Here is a 27,071-nt window from a genome sequence, read left to right as displayed (position 1 = left end):
CTGGAGAAGGAAGAATGCCAAGTGCTTGTCAACAGAAATTCCTTCTGGGACTTTTCCATGGTTTGCTTGCCTATAGAGGACAATAAAATCTGAAGCCATTGGATGCAAAGTTTAGGTGTTCAAATAGAGCAGGGAAGGGATTTTTTTTTTTTTTACTTTTTCTATTTTTACTAATTGATCTGTCTGTTTTCAGTCTGTTCAGTCTGTAGATACATACAATACATAAAGAAAATCAAAATAAGCTTACCTTCTGTCTCTCAGAACACTGTCCCTCGTGGTTTTGACTGCTTTAACATGAGAACTGTACTTGTCCTTGACCTAAAAAAAGAGTTACTGGTTATATTTTATCCACCATCACTAATGAAATATTTTTACTCAGAACACTATGGATAACTAGAGGAACACTCCTAAAAATGAGTCACTGTTTAATGGTGGGTGTTCCTTTACCACTGCTCATGTCTTTTCCACAGGTTAATGAAGTGGCAGTAGAAGACATTCGTCCTAGGCCACAAGGATCCTCTCCAGTTTATGAGTATCCTGTAGAAGAAGACTATTTAAAGGCAAGATACTGAATTTTCATGCAGGCATAGCTTTATCAAGTTGATTCAAGAGGCTTTAGCTCCCACAAGTAGCAGAGAGTCACAAGTCATAGAATGAGACATTGTTGCAGCCATATTGTCCTCCTGTGCCCACCAAAATTGCATCTGTGTTCATTGACAGATTTATTTTGTGCTGGACTTGCTGACCATGTTCTTATTTCTTAGCAAGAAAGTGCATTTGACTTAATTTTGTAAAGGACATAAGGCAGAGAGCATAAAGAAATTGTAGTAATTTTCCTGTTACAATATATAACTGGCTTGAATCTAACTAATAAGTATTTCAAAATTACCTGTACCTCTTGGTTATTCAAAGTTAGAGATTTATTTAGTACAGCCATGTTAAGTAGGCATCAGTTTAAAAGTCATGCTGGTGTTGAGTAAGTAAAAAAAAACAAAACAGTATGTTTACAAAATTGAAAGATGAACAGTATACTACATTAGGACACAAAAGAGCTCCCAATATCTTCAGACATTTGGTCTCTGACCAAATGCAAATTTTGGTACAATAGTCTCTGATTTAATGCAAGTTTTGGTTCAATGAAGGGAGGCCTTGGCATCTAATTTACTGCTGGGATTAGTATAGTTTAATCATTCATGTTGTATATTGCACTTGATACTGATTTTGCTCTGTTGCCATAAAGTCAGCCTCATTTCTTACTCTAAACCAGGAATTTTAACTGACTTTTATTGTACTTAAAAACACCATGGCTTCTGAACATGAAATAATCAAAAATTATTTTTCAGCTTCAAGAAGAAAACAAAAGACATTCTACAGACAAATCAAAACAGAGTCATCCACAGGTCAGTCTAAAAGTATTCTGTAGTTTTAGGTAGGAGCCTAAATTGTAAATTGTACTATTGTAAATAGTAAAGTTTGTTATAACACACAGACATGAATGTGTGGATTAAAGGAAGGACAAATGGACAAAGAATCACTTTGGACTTGTTTTGACCAGGGGCTTCATGAATGGCCAAGTTGTGGCATAGGAATAAACATTTATTTGTCCTACTTGTGGTTCTTCCATAGTTCTTTTTCAAATCCTTTCTTTAGCCTTCTCTGATTTGAGTGCAGTAAAGCATTAACTCTTACTCTGACTTTTCTGGCCCATTGACTTCAATTCGAGTGGTTAACATCTTCACAGAAAATACAATCTTTTAGCCCTAAAAGTTTCCATATGCTTCACATTTTCAAATTATAACCTCTTTTCCCTATGACCTTGATCCAACATAACTCTAACATAAATGCTTAATTTCTAATTTAGAGCAGAATCAAACCCACACTAAGTATATTCTCTATTTTGGATAATTTTTCTTGAGCTATTAAAAATATACCTGAGGAGACTAAAATTTGTCTTGTAGAACAACTTAGAACCATTTAATACAAATGCATAAATATTATAAATTCACATATTTTTCTGTCTCTAGGAGACAATGGAAGTGACCCTGAAAACAGAAGTGGAAGCTGGTGCTAGTGGTTTTAGTGTGAAAGGTGGAGGAAATGAAGGAATATTTATTAAAAGAGTACTTAAAGAATCTCCTGCTTCAAAAATATTTAGTCTAAAAGAAGGTACAGTCTGATTTTTTGATATATTTTATTCTATATCTTTAAATATTGAGGTTTGTAGCTGTGTGATCAGCCATCTCTTTAGGTATCAGAAATAGGAGATTTCAAAGCAACTAATGTTATCTGTGAGTTTAACTTGTCCATATTAATAAATTCTAAGACCACTTGCTTAAACAATAATGAAATGGGATTTTTTTTTTGTATACCATAAAAAAATCAGTTTTCACTGGAACAGTGAAAAAGCCACATAGAAAGTAGTATATCTAAAACCAAAATGAAAAAAAAAAAAGAAAAATTATAAGAAAACACAAAGTAAAATTATGTATTATTCCACTTGCAGGTGATCAGCTTCTAAGTGCTACAATATTTTTTGATAATATCAAATATGAAGATGCACTGAAGATTCTCCAATATTCCGAGCCATACAGAGTCCAATTCAGCCTCAAAAGAAAAATTGCTGTGCAAGAAGATCTAGAACACTCTACAGCCCAGCACAAAAAGGAAAGGATAGGCCAGGTAGATATCTGATTAGTTTACAAAGTTTGGGAAACATACTGTAATAATGTGCTGTGTGGAAATAGATCAGAAAACACACTTTGTGTCTTCTTAAGACTTTTGCATGTGTTTAAAGTTACTAGCATGAATATTCATGATTAAAAAAAAAATCCCCCACAATATTTGCATCTTTTTAAATACTTTGAGTGAGACTATAGGTTTTACATAAATCCACAATCTTGTTTTAGGGTGTAAAAATATTCTTCAGTGAGTCAGCATTTAAATTGTTGATTGTCCACTGATGAAACAGACTTGGGTACTCTCTGTAATACTTACATTCAGTACGTTCAAAAATGCAAAATATCAGTAAGCTGTTTTATCCGAAGCTCCTCCATTAGATTCTCTATTAAAGAAATCTGTATCTAACCACTGGTATTTTGACAGACCTACGATCTCTTCATACGTTTCCATTAATTTAAAGATTATGATTTCTTCATATACATATATATAAATACTATATATAACATATATTTGTACAGACACATATATAGATAAATACATATAGGAACCTCTGTTTACTGTAATGTTTTCAAGGAATGAAAATCTTCAGAAATCCATATATTATAGTCCATTTTTAAAATGTAATTTCTGCCTGACATTGCATACTTTTATAGTCTTCAGGAATTTTTTCAAATAACAAGTAGATACTGGTAATAAAAAGAACATTTTTAAAAATATTTTATAGTACATTTTTTATTTTCTGTTACACCTATATTCAGGTTACTTCTAATCTTCTGACTACTATTTGTTCTTTTAGGAAAAAGAACTCAGTGAGATCATTCCTGAAGAAACACTGCATGTGTCAGGAAAAGCCACTTCAGAAGAAGACAGGGAAACATTAATTGCAAGCCAAAGAGTAGGAAGAAGTAAGAGACCTAAAAAAGACAGATTATCATGGCCAAAATTTCAATCAATCAAAAATAAAAAGATATTGAGGCACAGAAGATCTCATAGTACATCAGATGCATATGAGCCTGCTATACAGGACATTTCTCCTACAAGCACGGACACAGAGTCTCAATTTCCACAGGGGGTCCATACCAAAGGGAAAAAAGGAAGCCAAAGGAAGCTGAAGTTCCCTAGCATTGGATTCAGAATGCACAGGTCCAAACCAGAACCACAAGAGAAGCAAAAAAAAGAAATAAAAACGACACTGATCTCTGAAAAAGAAAAAATAGATAAAGATGATATAAGCCTGGAAAATCCTGAAATCTTAACTGTTGAATATACCACATCTCATGTTTATGAAATGAAAACAGGTGAAGAACATAAAACTTTAACAAAAGACTTAAAAGAGATTAAAAATGGCATTCCATCCTATGTAAAGCAATGCCCTGAAGTTGAAATAAGCATTAAAAAAGAAAAAGACAAGGAAGCAGCATCAGAATTTAGTGTACCTGAACTACCAGACATAACAACACAGATACCAAAGCCTAGTTTAGAAACAGCTGATCTGAAAGTAAGCTCAACTAAAAAATCACCCCAAGCCTCATCAAAATCCCGAAAAAAGAAACAGAAAGGAACAGCAGATAAAAAAGATGAAGAAAGTGGAATTAACGTAGACTTGATGGGTCACACAGCTAAAGGATCTGTGCAGGTAAAAGGCCTAGAAATAGGCACTGCTAAAATTGAATTACACACATCTGACACACTGGAAACAGGAGAAAAACGAACAGAAGAAGACAAACAAATGCTGAACAGTCAGAAAATAAATTATGGAATTTCAATGCCCAAAAGAAAAGAGATAGAGACTGACAGCACCAAACAGGGAAGTGGTGCTCCACAGTCAGAAACAGAAAAAACAGCTGATATGACTTCACAGGACAGCAGGAATTTCAATGTGAAAACTCTTATGCCAGATGCAGAATGGGAAGTGTCAACATGGAAAATACAAATGCCATCATTCAAAGTGGCCAAAGCAGCAAAAACTGACATGAAAATATCAGGAGATGAAAGCAGACAGGACACAGAAGATACGGTAAAAAAAGAAGGGATACAGGAAGAGGGCATGCCAACAGACAAAGCTTTAAACATAGAAATTGGAGTGAAAACAGGAGAAAAAGATGTAGATGGGAAAGAAAGCAAATTCAGACTGCCAAAGTTAAAATTCCCTACATTTACCTGGTCAACAACCAAGGAAGAAATTGGCCAAGCTGAAACACAGATAAGTGAAAAAGAACTAAAATTTCAAACCCTAGAAAATACAGGAGGGCTTCAGGTAAGAGGAATAACAGGTGAAATCATTGTACCAAGTACACAAAAGGAACCAGGAATATCCATAGCAAAAATGGATGAAAAAGACATAAAGCAAAAGACAACAGGCCACTTGCCAAGTCCGAAAAAAACAAACACAAAATCTTCCTCAATAGAAATTAAGACCGAAGAACCAAAAGAAAAACTCGGGATTTCAAAAACGGATACTGAAACAGAGAATATAGAACTCAAAAAAAAATCAATATATGAAATTTCAAAAGTGACAGAGTCAGAAATCAAAGCTCCCAAGGCGGACATCAGCCTACCCTCCGTCAATGTCAGCCTTCCACAGGCCAGCGTGGACCTTCAGGCGCCCGAGGCCAGCCTTAGCCTTGAAGGAGAAGCCAAAGTGCCAGAGAAGGAGGCCGCCAAGACCAAGGACGGCAAGTTCAAGATGCCCAAGTTCGGCATGCCTTCCTTTGGCTGGTCCAGCAGCAGAGAGGCCAAGGGCACGGTGGCCGCTGAGGTGGACATCAGCCTCAAGGAGCCTCAAGTGGCAGTGCCCTCGGGAGCCGCTGAAGTGGACGTGACCCTGCCCGTGGCCGATCTCCAAGCGCCCGGCGTGGAGGTGACTGTGGAGACGGCCACCATAGCGGGGGACAGCGAGAAAGGCCGATTCAAGATGCCCGACGTCAAGATGCCCAGCGTCAAGCTGCCCAAAGTCAAAGCTGGCCAGGCGCAGGTCAGCCTGCCCAAGGCCGAGGTCTCACTGCCAAAAGGCCAGGAGGGCGGAGTCGCCCTGCAGGGCCCCGAGGCTGAAGCCAGCCTGGAAGTCGCCGCCGGCAAAGCTGAGGGAGGCAGCATGAAAATACACATGCCCAAAGTCAAGGTGCCCAGCGTGGTCTTTTCCAAGCCCACCGTCAAGGCTCCCAAAGTGGAGGCAGATGTCAGCCTCCCGCAGGCCGACATCAAGGCCGCCGACGTCGATGTCAGTGTGGTGGCCCCCGAAGTCAAGCTGCCCTCGGTGGAAGGTTCCCTCGAGCTCCAGGCACCAGACATCGACCTGAAAGCGCCCTCCGCCGAAGGCAAGCTGGAGCTGGAAGGCACGGGCCTGAAAGGCAAGTTCAAGATGCCCAAGTTCGACAAGCCTAAATTCTCAGTGTCCTCCCCCAAGGCCGAGGCGCCCGCAGCCGAGATCACCCTGCCCAGCGCAGAGGTCGACCTCCCCTCCGCCACTGTGACAGCAACAGGGGAGGGCCATGCACTGGGACTCAAAGCTGATGTGGACGGCGCCAAGAAGGAAGGCGCCGGCTGGAAGCTGGAGAAGCCCTCCCTCAAGATGCCCAAAGCTGACATCAAAGCTCCCAAGGTGGACATCAGCCTGCCCTCCATCGATGTCAGCCTTCCACAGGCCAGCATGGACCTTCACGCGCCCGAGGCTAGCCTTAGCCTTGAAGGAGAAGCCAAAGTGCCAGAGAAGGAGGCCGCCAAGACCAAGGACGGCAAGTTCAAGATGCCCAAGTTCGGCATGCCTTCCTTTGGCTGGTCCAGCAGCAGAGAGGCCAAGGGCACGGTGGCCGCTGAGGTGGACGTCAGCCTCAAGGAGCCTCAAGTGGCAGTGCCCTCGGGAGCCGCTGAAGTGGACGTGACCCTGCCCGTGGCCGATCTCCAAGCCCCCAGCGTGGAGGTGACTGTGGAAACGGCCACCGTAGCGGGGGACAGCGAAAAAGGTCGATTCAAGATGCCCGACGTCAAGATGCCCAGCGTCAAGCTGCCCAAAGTCAAAGCTGGCCAGGCGCAGGTCAGCCTGCCCAAGGCCGAGGTCTCACTGCCAAAAGGCCAGGAGGGCGAAGTCGCCCTGCAGGGCCCCGAGGCTGAAGCCAGCCTGGAAGTCGCCGCCGGCAAAGCTGAGGGAGGCGGCATGAAAATACACATGCCCAAAGTCAAGGTGCCCAGCGTGGTCTTCTCCAAGCCCACCGTCAAGGCTCCCAAAGTGGAGGCAGATGTCAGCCTCCCGCAGGCCGACATCAAGGCCGCCGACGTCGATGTCAGTGTGGTGGCTCCCGAAGTCAAGCTGCCCTCGGTGGAAGGTTCCCTCGAGCTCCAGGCACCAGACATCGACCTGAAAGCACCCTCCGCCGAAGGCAAGCTGGAGCTGGAAGGCACGGGCCTGAAAGGCATGTTCAAGATGCCCAAGTTCGACAAGCCTAAATTCTCAGTGTCCTCCCCCAAGGCCGAGGCGCCTGCAGCCGATATCACCCTGCCCAGCGCAGAGGTCGACCTCCCCTCCGCCACCGTGACAGCCGCAGGGGAGGGCCCTGAGCTGGGACTCAAAGCTGACGTGGACGGCTCCAAGAAGGAAGGCGCCGGCTGGAAGCTGGAGAAGCCCTCCCTCAAGATGCCCAAAGCTGACATCAAAGCTCCCAAGGTGGACATCAGCCTGCCCTCCGTCGATGTCAGCCTTCCACAGGCCAGCGTGGACCTTCAGGCGCCCGAGGCTAGCCTTAGCCTTGAAGGAGAAGCCAAAGTGCCAGAGAAGGAGGCCGCCAAGACCAAGGACGGCAAGTTCAAGATGCCCAAGTTCGGCATGCCTTCCTTTGGCTGGTCCGGCAGCAGAGAGGCCAAGGGCACGGTGGCCGCCGAGGTGGACGTCAGCCTCAAGGAGCCTCAAGTGGCAGTACCCTCGGGAACTGCGGAAGTGGACGTGACCCTGCCCGCGGCCGATGTCCAAGCCCCCAGCGTCGAGGTGACTGTGGAGACGGCCACCGTAGCGGGGGACAGCGAGAAAGGCCGATTCAAGATGCCCGACATCAAGATGCCCAGCGTCAAGCTGCCCAAAGTCAAAGCTGGCCAGGCGCAGGTCAGCCTGCCCAAGGCCGAGGTCTCACTGCCAAAAGGCCAGGAGGGCGAAGTCGCCCTGCAGGGCCCCGAGGCTGAAGCCAGCCTGGAAGTCGCCGCCGGCAAAGCTGAGGGCGGCGGCATGAAAATACACATGCCCAAAGTCAAGGTGCCCAGCGTGGTCTTCTCCAAGCCCACCGTCAAGGCTCCCAAAGTGGAGGCAGATGTCAGCCTCCCGCAGGCCGACATCAAGGCCGCCGACGTCGATGTCAGTGTGGTGGCTCCCGAAGTCAAGCTGCCCTCGGTGGAAGGTTCCCTCGAGCTCCAGGCACCAGACATCGACCTGAAAGCGCCCTCCGCCGAAGGCAAGCTGGAGCTGGAAGGCACGGGCCTGAAAGGCAAGTTCAAGATGCCCAAGTTCGACAAGCCTAAATTCTCAGTGTCCTCCCCCAAGGCCGAGGCGCCTGCAGCCGATATCACCCTGCCCAGCGCAGAGGTCGACCTCCCCTCCGCCACCGTGACAGCCGCAGGGGAGGGCCCTGCGCTGGGACTCAAAGCTGACGTGGACGGCTCCAAGAAGGAAGGCGCCGGCTGGAAGCTGGAGAAGCCCTCCCTCAAGATGCCCAAAGCTGACATCAAAGCTCCCAAGGTGGACATCAGCCTGCCCTCCGTCGATGTCAGCCTTCCACAGGCCAGCGTGGACCTTCAGGCGCCCGAGGCTAGCCTTAGCCTTGAAGGAGAAGCCAAAGTGCCAGAGAAGGAGGCCGCCAAGACCAAGGACGGCAAGTTCAAGATGCCCAAGTTCGGCATGCCTTCCTTTGGCTGGTCCAGCAGCAGAGAGGCCAAGGGCACGGTGGCCGCCGAGGTGGACATCAGCCTCAAGGAGCCTCAAGTGGCAGTGCCCTCGGGAGCCGCTGAAGTGGACGTGACCCTGCCCGTGGCCGATCTCCAAGCGCCCAGCGTGGAGGTGACTGTGGAGACGGCCACCGTAGCGGGGGACAGCGAGAAAGGCCGATTCAAGATGCCCGACGTCAAGATGCCCAGCGTCAAGCAGCCCAAAGTCAAAGCTGGCCAGGCGCAGGTCAGCCTGCCCAAGGCCGAGGTCTCACTGCCAAAAGGCCAGGAGGGCGAAGTCACCCTGCAGGGCCCCGAGGCTGAAGCCAGCCTGGAGGTGGCTGGTGGAAAAGCTGAGGGTGGCGGCATGAAAATACACATGCCCAAAGTCAAGGTGCCCAGCGTGGTCTTCTCCAAGCCCACCGTCAAGGCTCCCAAAGTGGAGGCAGATGTCAGCCTCCCGCAGGCCGACATCAAGGCCGCCGACGTCGATGTCAGTGTGGTGGCCCCCGAAGTCAAGCTGCCCTCGGTGGAAGGTTCCCTCGAGCTCCAGGCACCAGACATCGACCTGAAAGCACCCTCCGCCGAAGGCAAGCTGGAGCTGGAAGGCACGGGCCTGAAAGGCAAGTTCAAGATGCCCAAGTTCGACAAGCCTAAATTCTCAGTGTCCTCCCCCAAGGCCGAGGCGCCCGCAGCCGATATCACCCTGCCCAGCGCAGAGGTCGACCTCCCATCCGCCACCGTGACAGCCGCAGGGGAGGGCCCTGCGCTGGGACTCAAAGCTGACGTGGACGGCTCCAAGAAGGAAGGCGCCGGCTGGAAGCTGGAGAAGCCCTCCCTCAAGATGCCCAAAACTGACATCAAAGCTCCCAAGGTGGACATCAGCCTGCCCTCCGTCGATGTCAGCCTTCCACAGGCCAGCGTGGACCTTCAGGCGCCCGAGGCTAGCCTTAGCCTTGAAGGAGAAGCCAAAGTGCCAGAGAAGGAGGCCGCCAAGACCAAGGACGGCAAGTTCAAGATGCCCAAGTTCGGCATGCCTTCCTTTGGCTGGTCCAGCAGCAGAGAGGCCCAGGGCACGGTGGCCGCCGAGGTGGACGTCAGCCTCAAGGAGCCTCAAGTGGCAGTGCCCTCGGGAGCCGCTGAAGTGGACGTGACCCTGCCCGTGGCCGATCTCCAAGCGCCCAGCGTGGAGGTGACTGTGGAGACGGCCACCGTAGCGGGGGACAGCGAGAAAGGCCGATTCAAGATGCCCGACGTCAAGATGCCCAGCGTCAAGCAGCCCAAAGTCAAAGCTGGCCAGGCGCAGGTCAGCCTGCCCAAGGCCGAGGTCTCACTGCCAAAAGGCCAGGAGGGCGAAGTCACCCTGCAGGGCCCCGAGGCTGAAGCCAGCCTGGAGGTGGCTGGTGGAAAAGCTGAGGGTGGCGGCATGAAAATACACATGCCCAAAGTCAAGGTGCCCAGCGTGGTCTTCTCCAAGCCCACCGTCAAGGCTCCCAAAGTGGAGGCAGATGTCAGCCTCCCGCAGGCCGACATCAAGGCCGCCGACGTCGATGTCAGTGTGGTGGCCCCCGAAGTCAAGCTGCCCTCGGTGGAAGGTTCCCTCGAGCTCCAGGCACCAGACATCGACCTGAAAGCGCCCTCCGCCGAAGGCAAGCTGGAGCTGGAAGGCACGGGCCTGAAAGGCAAGTTCAAGATGCCCAAGTTCGACAAGCCTAAATTCTCAGTGTCCTCCCCCAAGGCCGAGGCGCCCGCAGCCGAGATCACCCTGCCCAGCGCAGAGGTCGACCTCCCCTCCGCCACTGTGACAGCAACAGGGGAGGGCCATGCACTGGGACTCAAAGCTGATGTGGACGGCGCCAAGAAGGAAGGCGCCGGCTGGAAGCTGGAGAAGCCCTCCCTCAAGATGCCCAAAGCTGACATCAAAGCTCCCAAGGTGGACATCAGCCTGCCCTCCATCGATGTCAGCCTTCCACAGGCCAGCATGGACCTTCACGCGCCCGAGGCTAGCCTTAGCCTTGAAGGAGAAGCCAAAGTGCCAGAGAAGGAGGCCGCCAAGACCAAGGACGGCAAGTTCAAGATGCCCAAGTTCGGCATGCCTTCCTTTGGCTGGTCCAGCAGCAGAGAGGCCAAGGGCACGGTGGCCGCTGAGGTGGACGTCAGCCTCAAGGAGCCTCAAGTGGCAGTGCCCTCGGGAGCCGCTGAAGTGGACGTGACCCTGCCCGTGGCCGATCTCCAAGCCCCCAGCGTGGAGGTGACTGTGGAAACGGCCACCGTAGCGGGGGACAGCGAAAAAGGTCGATTCAAGATGCCCGACGTCAAGATGCCCAGCGTCAAGCTGCCCAAAGTCAAAGCTGGCCAGGCGCAGGTCAGCCTGCCCAAGGCCGAGGTCTCACTGCCAAAAGGCCAGGAGGGCGAAGTCGCCCTGCAGGGCCCCGAGGCTGAAGCCAGCCTGGAAGTCGCCGCCGGCAAAGCTGAGGGAGGCGGCATGAAAATACACATGCCCAAAGTCAAGGTGCCCAGCGTGGTCTTCTCCAAGCCCACCGTCAAGGCTCCCAAAGTGGAGGCAGATGTCAGCCTCCCGCAGGCTGACATCAAGGCCGCCGACGTCGATGTCAGTGTGGTGGCTCCCGAAGTCAAGCTGCCCTCGGTGGAAGGTTCCCTCGAGCTCCAGGCACCAGACATCGACCTGAAAGCACCCTCCGCCGAAGGCAAGCTGGAGCTGGAAGGCACGGGCCTGAAAGGCATGTTCAAGATGCCCAAGTTCGACAAGCCTAAATTCTCAGTGTCCTCCCCCAAGGCCGAGGCGCCTGCAGCCGATATCACCCTGCCCAGCGCAGAGGTCGACCTCCCCTCCGCCACCGTGACAGCCGCAGGGGAGGGCCCTGAGCTGGGACTCAAAGCTGACGTGGACGGCTCCAAGAAGGAAGGCGCCGGCTGGAAGCTGGAGAAGCCCTCCCTCAAGATGCCCAAAGCTGACATCAAAGCTCCCAAGGTGGACATCAGCCTGCCCTCCGTCGATGTCAGCCTTCCACAGGCCAGCGTGGACCTTCAGGCGCCCGAGGCTAGCCTTAGCCTTGAAGGAGAAGCCAAAGTGCCAGAGAAGGAGGCCGCCAAGACCAAGGACGGCAAGTTCAAGATGCCCAAGTTCGGCATGCCTTCCTTTGGCTGGTCCGGCAGCAGAGAGGCCAAGGGCACGGTGGCCGCCGAGGTGGACGTCAGCCTCAAGGAGCCTCAAGTGGCAGTACCCTCGGGAACTGCGGAAGTGGACGTGACCCTGCCCGCGGCCGATGTCCAAGCCCCCAGCGTCGAGGTGACTGTGGAGACGGCCACCGTAGCGGGGGACAGCGAGAAAGGCCGATTCAAGATGCCCGACATCAAGATGCCCAGCGTCAAGCTGCCCAAAGTCAAAGCTGGCCAGGCGCAGGTCAGCCTGCCCAAGGCCGAGGTCTCACTGCCAAAAGGCCAGGAGGGCGGAGTCGCCCTGCAGGGCCCCGAGGCTGAAGCCAGCCTGGAAGTCGCCGCCGGCAAAGCTGAGGGCGGCGGCATGAAAATACACATGCCCAAAGTCAAGGTGCCCAGCGTGGTCTTCTCCAAGCCCACCGTCAAGGCTCCCAAAGTGGAGGCAGATGTCAGCCTCCCGCAGGCCGACATCAAGGCCGCCGACGTCGATGTCAGTGTGGTGGCTCCCGAAGTCAAGCTGCCCTCGGTGGAAGGTTCCCTCGAGCTCCAGGCACCAGACATCGACCTGAAAGCGCCCTCCGCCGAAGGCAAGCTGGAGCTGGAAGGCACGGGCCTGAAAAGCAAGTTCAAGATGCCCAAGTTCGACAAGCCTAAATTCTCAGTGTCCTCCCCCAAGGCCGAGGCGCCTGCAGCCGATATCACCCTGCCCAGCGCAGAGGTCGACCTCCCCTCCGCCACCGTGACAGCCGCAGGGGAGGGCCCTGCACTGGGACTCAAAGCTGACGTGGACGGCTCCAAGAAGGAAGGCGCCGGCTGGAAGCTGGAGAAGCCCTCCCTCAAGATGCCCAAAGCTGACATCAAAGCTCCCAAGGTGGACATCAGCCTGCCCTCCGTCGATGTCAGCCTTCCACAGGCCAGCGTGGACCTTCAGGCGCCCGAGGCTAGCCTTAGCCTTGAAGGAGAAGCCAAAGTGCCAGAGAAGGAGGCCGCCAAGACCAAGGACGGCAAGTTCAAGATGCCCAAGTTCGGCATGCCTTCCTTTGGCTGGTCCAGCAGCAGAGAGGCCAAGGGCACGGTGGCCGCCGAGGTGGACATCAGCCTCAAGGAGCCTCAAGTGGCAGTGCCCTCGGGAGCCGCTGAAGTGGACGTGACCCTGCCCGTGGCCGATCTCCAAGCGCCCAGCGTGGAGGTGACTGTGGAGACGGCCACCGTAGCGGGGGACAGCGAGAAAGGCCGATTCAAGATGCCCGATGTCAAGATGCCCAGCGTCAAGCAGCCCAAAGTCAAAGCTGGCCAGGCGCAGGTCAGCCTGCCCAAGGCCGAGGTCTCACTGCCAAAAGGCCAGGAGGGCGAAGTCACCCTGCAGGGCCCCGAGGCTGAAGCCAGCCTGGAGGTGGCTGGTGGAAAAGCTGAGGGTGGCGGCATGAAAATACACATGCCCAAAGTCAAGGTGCCCAGCGTGGTCTTCTCCAAGCCCACCGTCAAGGCTCCCAAAGTGGAGGCAGATGTCAGCCTCCCGCAGGCCGACATCAAGGCCGCCGACGTCGATGTCAGTGTGGTGGCCCCCGAAGTCAAGCTGCCCTCGGTGGAAGGTTCCCTCGAGCTCCAGGCACCAGACATCGACCTGAAAGCACCCTCCGCCGAAGGCAAGCTGGAGCTGGAAGGCACGGGCCTGAAAGGCAAGTTCAAGATGCCCAAGTTCGACAAGCCTAAATTCTCAGTGTCCTCCCCCAAGGCCGAGGCGCCCGCAGCCGATATCACCCTGCCCAGCGCAGAGGTCGACCTCCCATCCGCCACCGTGACAGCCGCAGGGGAGGGCCCTGCGCTGGGACTCAAAGCTGACGTGGACGGCTCCAAGAAGGAAGGCGCCGGCTGGAAGCTGGAGAAGCCCTCCCTCAAGATGCCCAAAACTGACATCAAAGCTCCCAAGGTGGACATCAGCCTGCCCTCCGTCGATGTCAGCCTTCCACAGGCCAGCGTGGACCTTCAGGCGCCCGAGGCTAGCCTTAGCCTTGAAGGAGAAGCCAAAGTGCCAGAGAAGGAGGCCGCCAAGACCAAGGACGGCAAGTTCAAGATGCCCAAGTTCGGCATGCCTTCCTTTGGCTGGTCCAGCAGCAGAGAGGCCCAGGGCACGGTGGCCGCCGAGGTGGACGTCAGCCTCAAGGAGCCTCAAGTGGCAGTGCCCTCGGGAGCCGCTGAAGTGGACGTGACCCTGCCCGTGGCCGATCTCCAAGCCCCCAGCGTGGAGGTGACTGTGGAGACGGCCACCGTAGCGGGGGACAGCGAGAAAGGCCGATTCAAGATGCCCGACGTCAAGATGCCCAGCGTCAAGCAGCCCAAAGTCAAAGCTGGCCAGGCGCAGGTCAGCCTGCCCAAGGCCGAGGTCTCACTGCCAAAAGGCCAGGAGGGCGAAGTCACCCTGCAGGGCCCCGAGGCTGAAGCCAGCCTGGAGGTGGCTGGTGGAAAAGCTGAGGGTGGCGGCATGAAAATACACATGCCCAAAGTCAAGGTGCCCAGCGTGGTCTTCTCCAAGCCCACCGTCAAGGCTCCCAAAGTGGAGGCAGATGTCAGCCTCCCGCAGGCCGACATCAAGGCCGCCGACGTCGATGTCAGTGTGGTGGCCCCCGAAGTCAAGCTGCCCTCGGTGGAAGGTTCCCTCGAGCTCCAGGCACCAGACATCGACCTGAAAGCGCCCTCCGCCGAAGGCAAGCTGGAGCTGGAAGGCACGGGCCTGAAAGGCAAGTTCAAGATGCCCAAGTTCGACAAGCCTAAATTCTCAGTGTCCTCCCCCAAGGCCGAGGCGCCCGCAGCCGAGATCACCCTGCCGAGCGCAGAGGTCGACCTCCCCTCCGCCACTGTGACAGCAACAGGGGAGGGCCCTGCGCTGGGACTCAAAGCTGACGTGGACGGCACCAAGAAGGAAGGCGCCGGCTGGAAGCTGGAGAAGCCCTCCCTCAAGATGCCCAAAGCTGACATCAAAGCTCCCAAGGTGGACATCAGCCTGCCCTCCGTCGATGTCAGCCTTCCACAGGCCAGCGTGGACCTTCAGGCGCCCGAGGCTAGCCTTAGCCTTGAAGGAGAAGCCAAAGTGCCAGAGAAGGAGGCCGCCAAGACCAAGGACGGCAAGTTCAAGATGCCCAAGTTCGGCATGCCTTCCTTTGGCTGGTCCAGCAGCAGAGAGGCCAAGGGCACGGTGGCCGCTGAGGTGGACGTCAGCCTCAAGGAGCCTCAAGTGGCAGTGCCCTCGGGAGCCGCTGAAGTGGACGTGACCCTGCCCGTGGCCGATCTCCAAGCCCCCAGCGTGGAGGTGACTGTGGAGACGGCCACCGTAGCGGGGGACAGCGAGAAAGGCCGATTCAAGATGCCCGTCGTCAAGATGCCCAGCGTCAAGCTGCTCAAAGTCAAAGCTGGCCAGGCGCAGGTCAGCCTGCCCAAGGCCGAGGTCTCACTGCCAAAAGGCCAGGAGGGCGAAGTCGCCCTGCAGGGCCCCGAGGCTGAAGCCAGCCTGGAAGTCGCCGCCGGCAAAGCTGAGGGCGGCGGCATGAAAATACACATGCCCAAAGTCAAGGTGCCCAGCGTGGTCTTCTCCAAGCCCACCGTCAAGGCTCCCAAAGTGGAGACAGATGTCAGCCTCCCGCAGGCCGACATCAAGGCCGCCGACGTCGATGTCAGTGTGGTGGCTCCCGAAGTCAAGCTGCCCTCGGTGGAAGGTTCCCTCGAGCTCCAGGCACCAGACATCAACCTGAAAGCGCCCTCCGCCGAAGGCAAGCTGGAGCTGGAAGGCACGGGCCTGAAAGGCAAGTTCAAGATGCCCAAGTTCGACAAGCCTAAATTCTCAGTGTCCTCCCCCAAGGCCGAGGCGCCTGCAGCCGATATCACCCTGCCCAGCGCAGAGGTCGACCTCCCCTCCGCCACCGTGACAGCCGCAGGGGAGGGCCCTGAGCTGGGACTCAAAGCTGACGTGGACGGCTCCAAGAAGGAAGGCGCCGGCTGGAAGCTGGAGAAGCCCTCCCTCAAGATGCCCAAAGCTGACATCAAAGCTCCCAAGGTGGACATCAGCCTGCCCTCTGTCGATGTCAGCCTTCCACAGGCCAGCGTGGACCTTCAGGCGCCCGAGGCTAGCCTTAGCCTTGAAGGAGAAGCCAAAGTGCCAGAGAAGGAGGCCGCCAAGACCAAGGACGGCAAGTTCAAGATGCCCAAGTTCGGCATGCCTTCCTTTGGCTGGTCCAGCAGCAGAGAGGCCAAGGGCACGGTGGCCGCCGAGGTGGACGTCAGCCTCAAGGAGCCTCAAGTGGCAGTGCCCTCGGGAGCCGCTGAAGTGGACGTGACCCTGCCCGTGGCCGATCTCCAAGCGCCCAGCGTGGAGGTGACTGTGGAGACGGCCACCGTAGCGGGGGACAGCGAGAAAGGCCGATTCAAGATGCCCGACGTCAAGATGCCCAGCGTCAAGCTGCCCAAAGTCAAAGCTGGCCAGGCGCAGGTCAGCCTGCCCAAGGCCGAGGTCTCACTGCCAAAAGGCCAGGAGGGCGAAGTCACCCTGCAGGGCCCCGAGGCTGAAGCCAGCCTGGAAGTCGCCGCCGGCAAAGCTGAGGGAGGCGGCATGAAAATACACATGCCCAAAGTCAAGGTGCCCAGCGTGGTCTTCTCCAAGCCCACCGTCAAGGCTCCCAAAGTGGAGGCAGATGTCAGCCTCCCGCAGGCCGACATCAAGGCCGCCGACGTCGATGTCAGTGTGGTGGCCCCCGAAGTCAAGCTGCCCTCGGTGGAAGGTTCCCTCGAGCTCCAGGCACCAGACATCGACCTGAAAGCGCCCTCCGCCGAAGGCAAGCTGGAGCTGGAAGGCACGGGCCTGAAAGGCAAGTTCAAGATGCCCAAGTTCGACAAGCCTAAATTCTCAGTGTCCTCCCCCAAGGCCGAGGCGCCTGCAGCCGATATCACCCTGCCCAGCGCAGAGGTCGACCTCCCCTCCGCCACCGTGACAGCCGCAGGGGAGGGCCCTGAGCTGGGACTCAAAGCTGACGTGGACGGCGCCAAGAAGGAAGGCGCCGGCTGGAAGCTGGAGAAGCCCTCCCTCAAGATGCCCAAAGCTGACATCAAAGCTCCCAAGGTGGACATCAGCCTGCCCTCCGTCGATGTCAGCCTTCCACAGGCCAGCGTGGACCTTCAGGCGCCCGAGGCCAGCCTTAGCCTTGAAGGAGAAGCCAAAGTGCCAGAGAAGGAGGCCGCCAAGACCAAGGACGGCAAGTTCAAGATGCCCAAGTTCGGCATGCCTTCCTTTGGCTGGTCCGGCAGCAGAGAGGCCAAGGGCACGGTGGCCGCCGAGGTGGACGTCAGCCTCAAGGAGCCTCAAGTGGCAGTGCCCTCGGGAGCCGCTGAAGTGGACGTGACCCTGCCCGTGGCCGATCTCCAAGCGCCCAGCGTGGAGGTGACTGTGGAGACGGCCACCGTAGCGGGGGACAGCGAGAAAGGCCGATTCAAGATGCCCGACGTCAAGATGCCCAGCGTCAAGCTGCCCAAAGTCAAAGCTGGCCAGGCGCAGGTCAGCCTGCCCAAGGCCGAGGTCTCACTGCCAAAAGGCCAGGAGGGCGAAGTCACCCTGCAGGGCCCCGAGGCTGAAGCCAGCCTGGAAGTCGCCGCCGGCAAAGCTGAGGGCGGCGGCATGAAAATACACATGCCCAAAGTCAAGGTGCCCAGCGTGGTCTTCTCCAAGCCCACCGTCAAGGCTCCCAAAGTGGAGACAGATGTCAGCCTCCCGCAGGCCGACATCAAGGCCGCCGACGTCGATGTCAGTGTGGTGGCTCCCGAAGTCAAGCTGCCCTCGGTGGAAGGTTCCCTCGAGCTCCAGGCACCAGACATCGACCTGAAAGCGCCCTCCGCCGAAGGCAAGCTGGAGCTGGAAGGCACGGGCCTGAAAGGCAAGTTCAAGATGCCCAAGTTCGACAAGCCTAAATTCTCAGTGTCCTCCCCCAAGGCCAAGGCGCCTGCAGCCGATATCACCCTGCCCAGCGCAGAGGTCGACCTCCCCTCCGCCACCGTGACAGCCGCAGGGGAGGGCCCTGAGCTGGGACTCAAAGCTGACGTGGACGGCTCCAAGAAGGAAGGCGCCGGCTGGAAGCTGGAGAAGCCCTCCCTCAAGATGCCCAAAGCTGACATCAAAGCTCCCAAGGTGGACATCAGCCTGCCCTCCGTCGATGTCAGCCTTCCACAGGCCAGCGTGGACCTTCAGGCGCCCGAGGCCAGCCTTAGCCTTGAAGGAGAAGCCAAAGTGCCAGAGAAGGAGGCCGCCAAGACCAAGGACGGCAAGTTCAAGATGCCCAAGTTCGGCATGCCTTCCTTTGGCTGGTCCAGCAGCAGAGAGGCCAAGGGCACGGTGGCCGCCGAGGTTGACGTCAGCCTCAAGGAGCCTCAAGTGGCAGTACCCTCGGGAACTGCGGAAGTGGACGTGACCCTGCCCGCGGCCGATGTCCAAGCCCCCAGCGTCGAGGTGACTGTGGAGACGGCCACCGTAGCGGGGGACAGCGAGAAAGGCCGATTCAAGATGCCCGACGTCAAGATGCCCAGCGTCAAGCTGCCCAAAGTCAAAGCTGGCCAGGCGCAGGTCAGCCTGCCCAAGGCCGAGGTCTCACTGCCAAAAGGCCAGGAGGGCGAAGTCGCCCTGCCGGGCCCCGAGGCTGAAGTCAGCCTGGAAGTCGCCGCCGGCAAAGCTGAGGGCGGCGGCATGAAAATACACATGCCCAAAGTCAAGGTGCCCAGCGTGGTCTTCTCCAAGCCCACCGTCAAGGCTCCCAAAGTGGAGGCAGATGTCAGCCTCCCGCAGGCCGACATCAAGGCCGCCGACATCGATGTCAGTGTGGTGGCTCCCGAAGTCAAGCTGCCCTCGGTGGAAGGTTCCCTCGAGCTCCAGGCACCAGACATCGACCTGAAAGCGCCCTCCGCCGAAGGCAAGCTGGAGCTGGAAGGCACGGGCCTGAAAGGCAAGTTCAAGATGCCCAAGTTCGACAAGCCTAAATTCTCAGTGTCCTCCCCCAAGGCCGAGGCGCCTGCAGCCGATATCACCCTGCCCAGCGCAGAGGTCGACCTCCCCTCCGCCACCGTGACAGCCGCAGGGGAGGGCCCTGAGCTGGGACTCAAAGCTGACGTGGATGGCGCCAAGAAGGAAGGCGCCGGCTGGAAGCTGGAGAAGCCCTCCCTCAAGATGCCCAAAGCTGACATCAAAGCTCCCAAGGTGGACATCAGCCTGCCCTCCGTCGATGTCAGCCTTCCACAGGCCAGCGTGGACCTTCAGGCGCCCGAGGCTAGCCTTAGCCTTGAAGGAGAAGCCAAAGTGCCAGAGAAGGAGGCCGCCAAGACCAAGGACGGCAAGTTCAAGATGCCCAAGTTCGGCATGCCTTCCTTTGGCTGGTCCAGCAGCAGAGAGGCCAAGGGCACGGTGGCCGCTGAGGTGGACGTCAGCCTCAAGGAGCCTCAAGTGGCAGTGCCCTCGGGAGCCGCTGAAGTGGACGTGACCCTGCCCGTGGCCGATCTCCAAGCCCCCAGCATGGAGGTGACTGTGGAGACGGCCACCGTAGCGGGGGACAGCGAAAAAGGTCGATTCAAGATGCCCGACGTCAAGATGCCCAGCGTCAAGCTGCCCAAAGTCAAAGCTGGCCAGGCGCAGGTCAGCCTGCCCAAGGCCGAGGTCTCACTGCCAAAAGGCCAGGAGGGCGAAGTCACCCTGCAGGGCCCCGAGGCTGAAGCCAGCCTGGAGGTGGCTGGTGGAAAAGCTGAGGGTGGCGGCATGAAAATACACATGCCCAAAGTCAAGGTGCCCAGCGTGGTCTTCTCCAAGCCCACCGTCAAGGCTCCCAAAGTGGAGGCAGATGTCAGCCTCCCGCAGGCCGACATCAAGGCCGCCGACGTCGATGTCAGTGTGGTGGCTCCCGAAGTCAAGCTGCCCTCGGTGGAAGGTTCCCTCGAGCTCCAGGCACCAGACATCGACCTGAAAGCGCCCTCCGCCGAAGGCAAGCTGGAGCTGGAAGGCACGGGCCTGAAAGGCAAGTTCAAGATGCCCAAGTTCGACAAGCCTAAATTCTCAGTGTCCTCCCCCAAGGCCGAGGCGCCTGCAGCCGATATCACCCTGCCCAGCGCAGAGGTCGACCTCCCCTCCGCCACCGTGACAGCCGCAGGGGAGGGCCCTGAGCTGGGACTCAAAGCTGACGTGGACGGCGCCAAGAAGGAAGGCGCCGGCTGGAAGCTGGAGAAGCCCTCCCTCAAGATGCCCAAAGCTGACATCAAAGCTCCCAAGGTGGACATCAGCCTGCCCTCCGTCGATGTCAGCCTTCCACAGGCCAGCGTGGACCTTCAGGCGCCCGAGGCCAGCCTTAGCCTTGAAGGAGAAGCCAAAGTGCCAGAGAAGGAGGCCGCCAAGACCAAGGACGGCAAGTTCAAGATGCCCAAGTTCGGCATGCCTTCCTTTGGCTGGTCCAGCAGCAGAGAGGCCAAGGGCACGGTGGCCGCTGAGGTGGACGTCAGCCTCAAGGAGCCTCATCAGGTGGCGCTGGCAGGAGACTCCATTGCTGACTTGGCATTGCCTGACTCTGATGTCCAAGAGCCCTCTTTTGATTTTCTTCTAGATTCTTCCACTGCTAACGAGGAGGAATTTGGTAAATCCAAATCTTCCATGTTTAGATTGCCCAAAATTTCTTTTTCTAAATGTTCCAAATCTCTTCCCCAAGGCCAATCTGGACGTGATGGTCCTGTTTCAGAAACCCTTTCTTATTCTTTAACAGAGGACATTTTTTCTGTTCCTTCTGACAGTGGTGGATCAAAACATTTGCCTGACATTAAGGGAGAAAATGTATCTAAAAGTCCCAAATTTCGACTTCCCAACATTGGTTTCTCTAAAGGTGAAATGATTGCATCTGAAATTGATATGGAGTCCTCATTACAAAAGGGGGATATTACTCTTACTAAATACCAAATTAATGTTCTAGAATCTCAATCAAAAATAGCATCTCTTGCTGATGAAAATCTTTCAGATTTTGAAATTTTAAGTGAAGATGCTTCTGAGGAACAAGGGGATTTTAAGTTAGAGGGTCAAACAGCATGTGCTGAAATGTCTTTCACTGAGACAGAGGTCACCGTTAAAATTCCTAAATTTCGAAAACCAAAATTCAGAATTCGATCTAAGGGAAAAGCATCTGAAACTGACATTGGTTCCACCGTGGAATCTGAAATTTCCAAGGGAAAGATAACATCTGATATGAGTGATCATGATGTTGAAAAACCAGCTCAAATCTCTGATGCCCAACTTGGTGTAAAGTTGCATAAGCCTTCACTTGAAGTTGTTCTGGATGCCCCAACAATGGATCCAAATCTCTCACCTATGGAGGTTACCTTGCCAAAATTAGAAGCAGAAATCCATGGCCTGGATTTAGAGTGCAAGGCAGAACAGGAAGTAGTTACAGGAGAGAAGAGTACTGAGGAGAAAGAAAACAAATTTAAATCATCAAAATTCAAACTACCTTCATTTAGGTGGTCACCAAAGAAAGAAGCTGTTGCTCCTTCTCACATTGAAGAAAACCTGGAAGGACCAAGTTTGTCCACTTTATCTGAAGACATGGGATCTGAATTAACTTTTCCTACTCCTGAGAATCAATACCTCCACGATGAATTTGATACAACAGATAAAGACGGTGAGAAGGCCAAAACGAAGAAGTCCCAATTTACCATGCCAAAAATCTCATTCCCTAAAATTAAGGGTCAGAAAGTACAGGGCTCTCTGCCCCTACTGGAAACTGATGTTTCTGGACCTAAACAAGAAAAAGAAGGCGTTCCTGTTCAGATATCTGAGAAAGGGAGCAGTGGAGAAGAGGCAGGACTGGGAATAAAAGTGCCAAAAGTTACAGTCCCAACTTTGGAATTTTCCAAACCAGAAGCCAAAGCTCCTAAAATAGACACGGATGCTAGCGTGCCTACAGGCGAAGTCGCAGTTCCTACCTGTGAAGATGAGCTGACATTGAAATCAGCTGCTGCTAATGCCAGCCTCTCTACTTCAGGTATTAAGATGATACCTGAAGGTTCAGTTGAGGTGAAGAGTCCTGACATAATTGTTGAAACAGCATCCAGTGAAATTGCTGTGGGTGATGTAAAAGCTGAAGCTTCTGAAGGGAAAACAAAAAAAATGTCTAAATTCCACATGCCAAAGTTAGGAATTGCACTTTCTAAGGGGAAAGGGTCAGAAAAGGATGTCGGCAAATCCAAATCAGAAGTCAAGGTTCCCCAGCTAAAAGCAACAGTAGAAATATCTGACATTGCTGTTGAAACACCAGACTTGGAGGTGGAATGTGGCACAGAAACAGAGACTTACAGGTCTGAAGCCAAAATTGCCAAAACTGACAGTAAGGCACCAGAGGCTGATGTTAATCTCCCATCAGCTGATGTTTCTATTTCAGAACCAGACAGTGATATTCAGGATTCAGATGCAGCAGTAAAGATCAAGGGGGAAATAAAGCAAGATGGAGATGGAGAAGAGAAAGAAGGACATTTCAAAATGCCCAAATTCAAACTTCCATCCTTCAGTTGGTCACCAAAGAAGGAAGCAAGTGTTAAATCAGATTCTGAAGCAAATTTGGAAGACCAAAATCTTCCTGTCCTGACAGGCAGAATAGACACAGAAGTGAAAGGAACTGCAACTGATGATCAAGGTAGTGGGCCAGATCTTGATCTGGAAATATCTGCAGAAAAGGTTGAACAAAAAAGTCCAATTAAAAAGCCTCAATTTGTCATGCCTAAAATTTCACTCTCCAAGATCAAGGTTCCAAAATCTCAGTCTCATTCAGCAAAAGTTGGAGCTGATGTGGCTCTTCCCAAAAGAGAAATAGAGGGTGATGATTCAATTAAGATACCTGATATAGAAAAAAGTCATCCTGAAGGAACTGAAGAAGGGGCACAAATAAGCATAAAACTGGCTGATACTGCAGAGTTTTCCAGAGTAGAAACTGAAGCCTCTAAAACTGAAATAAGAGTCAGCTCAGCAAAGATTGATGCTTCTTTGACTCCCTCAGAGGACAATTTTCAACAGGCTGACTTAAAAATAAGTTCTACCAAAGAATGTAACATTGAAAAAACAGATATTAAGCTCCCCAAAGGAGAAGCTTCAGTTGATTTGAAGAGCCCTGATATATTAACAGAAAGCTCATCAGTTGTGGATGGAAGAAAAATGAAATTGGAAGGTTCTGAAGGGAAGATTAAAATGCCCAAATTCCAGAAGACAAAGTTTGGAATCTCCCTAACAAAAGGGAAAGTCTCGGAGACAGAGATCAGCTCTCCAAAAATAGAAGCTGAGGTACCCCAGCTAAGAGCAACAAACGACATTGCTGACATTGCTGTGGGAGCTCCAGCATCAGAACTTCCATCTGATATGTTAGATCCTGGAGTAGTTGATGGCAAGATAAAAACACCCCAAGCTCTGACAGGGGGCATTGAAGATGCAAAGGTAGACATAAGCACCCAGTCAGTGTCTAAACCAAAGACAGAGGGAATTATTGAGAGTCTTGAGGAGAAGGAAATCAAATTAAAAGAACATGAAATAAAAGTTGAAGAAGTTCAGACTGAAGAACATCAGGGATGGTTTAAAATGCCAAAATTCAGAATACCTGCATTTGGCAGGTCATCCTTAAAGGAAAAAAAAAGTGATGCTGATACCGAAAGAAGTATGGAAAAAGCTCAGGCAACTATTCCTTCTGCTAAAGTACAAACTGAAACAAGTATTCCTGAAAATACCTTCTCATTGCCACATGCAGTTGCTGAAATTACTATTGGAAAGGAAGGGATTCAAAAATTAGGAGATTCTGTGAAGAGTTCTGATGTTAGCTTGCCAAAGATGGAAGGAGATATTTCATTATCCACAGAAAGAACAGATAGTAGAGTGAATATTCCAAAAACTGAAACTTATGCAGACGTAGTTAAGCGCAGTGCTGAAGGACATACTTCAGAAATCGCTGTGTCTGCAGCAGAATTGTCTAAATCATACCCAAGTGCTTCAGAAACTGACAAAGACAAGAGTTCAACAAATAGGTTTTCTGCATGTACTCTGACGTTTCCAGAGCATAAAGGCAAATCACAGGATGTAGAAGTCCCAAAGGTAGAAAGTTCCATGAAGTTTGAGACATCAGGGGTAGGATGCAAACCATCAACAGGTGAAATTACTCTGGATGCAACACAGAAGAAAATAGATGTTAGTCTTCCAAAGGAAGAGCTAGATATGCAAAATAAAGAGGCAGAAATTAAAAAAGGAAAGATAAAGGGTGAGGTGAAAATCATAGGAAAAGACAGTGAAGAAAGTCAGTTAAAAAGAACTATATGTGAATGGTCTACAACAAAAGGATCAGAAGATGGTACTTATGTTACTGCTAAGCTGGAAGATCTGAAGGTAGAAGTTCCAACAGTGAAAACGGATGTTAAAATTACTGAAGTAGATCCTGAAATGAAATTTCAAGTCAAAAGTGTTGAAAAGGATGTGTCTGCAGGAGTGAAAGTGGAAGTAGAAGACAGAGCAGAAAAAAGTAAAATTAAAGCATACAAGTTTAAGATTCCAAAGTTTGGAATGTTGCGTTCAGAAATCAAGGGGTTTGAAGATGATACCAGTTTGCCAAAGTCAGAAGCTGATTCAGCGCCTGAAAGAGGCACAGCAGAAATGCAGTTACAAAAAGCAGAAGGATCAGTTGGCCTGAAAAGTCCAGCTCTAGATCATACAGAAGCATCTTCCAGAATAATAGGGGAAACAGTGCACCAAACACAAGGTGTCCCAGAAGTAAGTGTAAGAATTCCTAAACTGAAAATACCCAGATTCACATTCAGAACTCTCCCAATTGAAGCTGATGTTTTACTGTCAAAAGTAGTAACAGATCCAAAGGGATCTAGTACTGACATTGAAATAGTGCAACTGCAAGCAAGCCCTGCTGTCCATGAAGAAACAGGAGCTCTAGAGGGGGGTATTCAAAAAGCAAAAAGCAAAATTTTAACACTGACTGAGCCTGACATTAAAACAGCACAGATGACAGCTACCATAGAGTCATCCCTTTCAAGGGGAGGGCAGGACATTCATTGGTCTTACATAGAGGGCCAAGAAGTACGTGAAAAAGTAGAACCTGAACATGTTGCTATTGAGCGGTGTGAGATTTACACTACTGAAATACTGAAAGGATCAGAGATTCTGTCATCAGAGGTCAAAACTGCTACTTTGGGGTTCTCATTGCTCAAGACAAAGTTGCCTGAATCACGCAGTGATTTAGATGTGCTGATCCAGCAGCCATCTCCAATGGGAGATGCACCTACAGGTGCTGGTGAAAGCTTTGGGGTAGCAGCACAGAGAGCTGGCAGTGCTGAGCTTAAACTATCTGACAAACCACACCATGAGTCTGAGGAATCTAGAGGAAAAGTAGGTTTGACAAAGTTAAAAACATCTACTGTTGAAGTAAAGTGTTCCAGTAAACTTGAAGAGAGTTTTCCTGATAAATCACCAGAGGGAATAACTGCAGCTTCTCTCTCTAAAGATGAAGATGTAGTTGAAGCAGTGGAAGATGAAGAAAAAGACATAAGCAGTGAGAAGGAAAAGACTGATAGTAAAAGATCTCCTGGAAGATTCAAATTTTGGCTTCCAAGTATTGGCTTTTCATCTTCTGGGGATGAAACAAGCACAGATGCGAAACCAGAAATAAAAAAATCAGCTCCAGAAGATGTGAAACCTGCTGACACATCAGATGATTCCTCTAAGCAGCCTGATAAAACTGGATGGTTTAGATTTCCCAAGCTTGGTTTCACATCTCCTTCCAAAAAGGCTAAGTCTGTTGACAAAGAAGAGGTGGGTCATAAAGAGGGGAGATTCTCAGATGAAGATAGCCCAACAGATAAACCAGATGTGTTTTTTGATGCACAAGAAAGCTTATCACCTAAAGAAATAGGAGAGGGTGAAAAAGCTGAAATTGATGGGGCCTCATCTATTGTGACATCTTCAGCAAGAACTGAACTAATCTTGTTGGAGGAAGAAAAAGAAAGTAATATTGTTGGAGATACAACCAAATGAAGGTTGTATTTTCTCAGTTCTCAATGAAAACAAAATCATCTGTATGTACAGAAAAGAATGTTTTCCTGATTTTCTACTAACTGAAAATTAAAACCCAAGGCTGGTATTCGTGAAAACACTTGAACAGAATGTACCACATTCAGATTTTCAAATACATGGATGTATTAGATTTTACACTAATAAAAATAATGATTTCTTCATATCTACCCCAAGGGCAACAATTATGACTGATGCAGAGGAGCCCCTAGTTTGAGCCAAGTCTGAGTAGATATCAGAACCATGAAAGTAAATAATTGAAAGGCTCAATGATAGCAAAAGACTTGTTAAAGAGACTTCTCAGAACACACCAGTTATATTTAGATTACAGATTATTTCCTGAATGGGTTCTAAACTAGTACTATAAGAACTTTACTCACCTGCTTAGATTTTGGAACTTTCTGATCTACTTTTGCTTTGTTATTAAAATGTTTTTCTTTATTTCAGCTAAGGTAGTATGTATATTTCACAAACATTTTAAAATATAAAATAGAAATCAAACACTAGTGTAGAGAGATTAATGCTTTGCCTCTTTCTCTCTTCTCATTTTTTTTATCATTGCGGTGGGTCATATTTAGCCTTACAATAATTTAAAAAAAAACAGCAAAAACCAACAGAATAATTTCAAGACCAAAAAAATGTACCTAAATCATGTTTGTAAGATACCAGAATAAAACATGCTTACAAAGAATATTATTCAAATGTGGATAAATAAATTTTAATGTATATACTTATGAGATAGTTAAATGCTTAGAATGATCTGCCACACTGGTGGAATTGCTTCAGAGATTTTCTGGGAAAGGAGGTGTATATAATTATTTGCTCCTTTTGTTTATATTAATGCTTCTCTCAAGTGCACAAAACCAGAGTGCATATGTGACAGCCTTCACATGTACCATTAAAACACTGTCTGTATTCTTAATTCACAATAAACTCACCATACAAATAATAACTGGAGTAGTGTGGGTTACTGACATTTCTGATTAGGAAAATCCCAGCTTAAATGTGCAAAGGTTGCATGTACTTCACTGTCTGCTCAGGTGGATGCTTAATGACAGCACAGTTCCTAAATATAGGGGTAGTGGAGACTTTTCACTCATTACAATCCCGTGTTGAATCATAGAATATGTTGAGTCAGAAGGAAGCTGTCAGGATCCTTGAATCCCACTCCTGGCCCTGCACAGACACCCCAAGAATCACCATGACC

General features: G+C 51.4%; 1 protein-coding gene across 1 annotated transcript in view; it reads left to right on the top strand.

Annotated features, from left to right (window-relative positions):
* The window catches only part of AHNAK2 (AHNAK nucleoprotein 2), a 52,625-nt gene extending 25,809 nt beyond the window's left edge, over nt 1-26,816 (top strand). Inside the window, exons 3-7 of the mRNA XM_079308057.1 lie at nt 471-560; nt 1,344-1,400; nt 2,025-2,166; nt 2,504-2,679; nt 3,476-26,816. Of these exons, the coding sequence (XP_079164183.1) occupies nt 2,031-2,166; nt 2,504-2,679; nt 3,476-25,828 (22,665 nt within the window). The 5' untranslated portion in view covers nt 471-560; nt 1,344-1,400; nt 2,025-2,030 and the 3' untranslated portion in view covers nt 25,829-26,816. The remainder of the gene's footprint in view (nt 1-470; nt 561-1,343; nt 1,401-2,024; nt 2,167-2,503; nt 2,680-3,475) is intronic.
* The last annotated feature ends 255 nt before the right edge of the window (nt 26,817-27,071 follow it).

This window comes from Erithacus rubecula (genome assembly GCF_903797595.1).
Source record: "Erithacus rubecula genome assembly, chromosome: 6".
NCBI classification, from domain to species: domain Eukaryota; kingdom Metazoa; phylum Chordata; class Aves; order Passeriformes; family Muscicapidae; genus Erithacus; species Erithacus rubecula.
The sequence above is the reverse complement of the archived record's forward strand: the minus strand, read 5'-3'. Positions and strand labels throughout refer to the sequence as shown.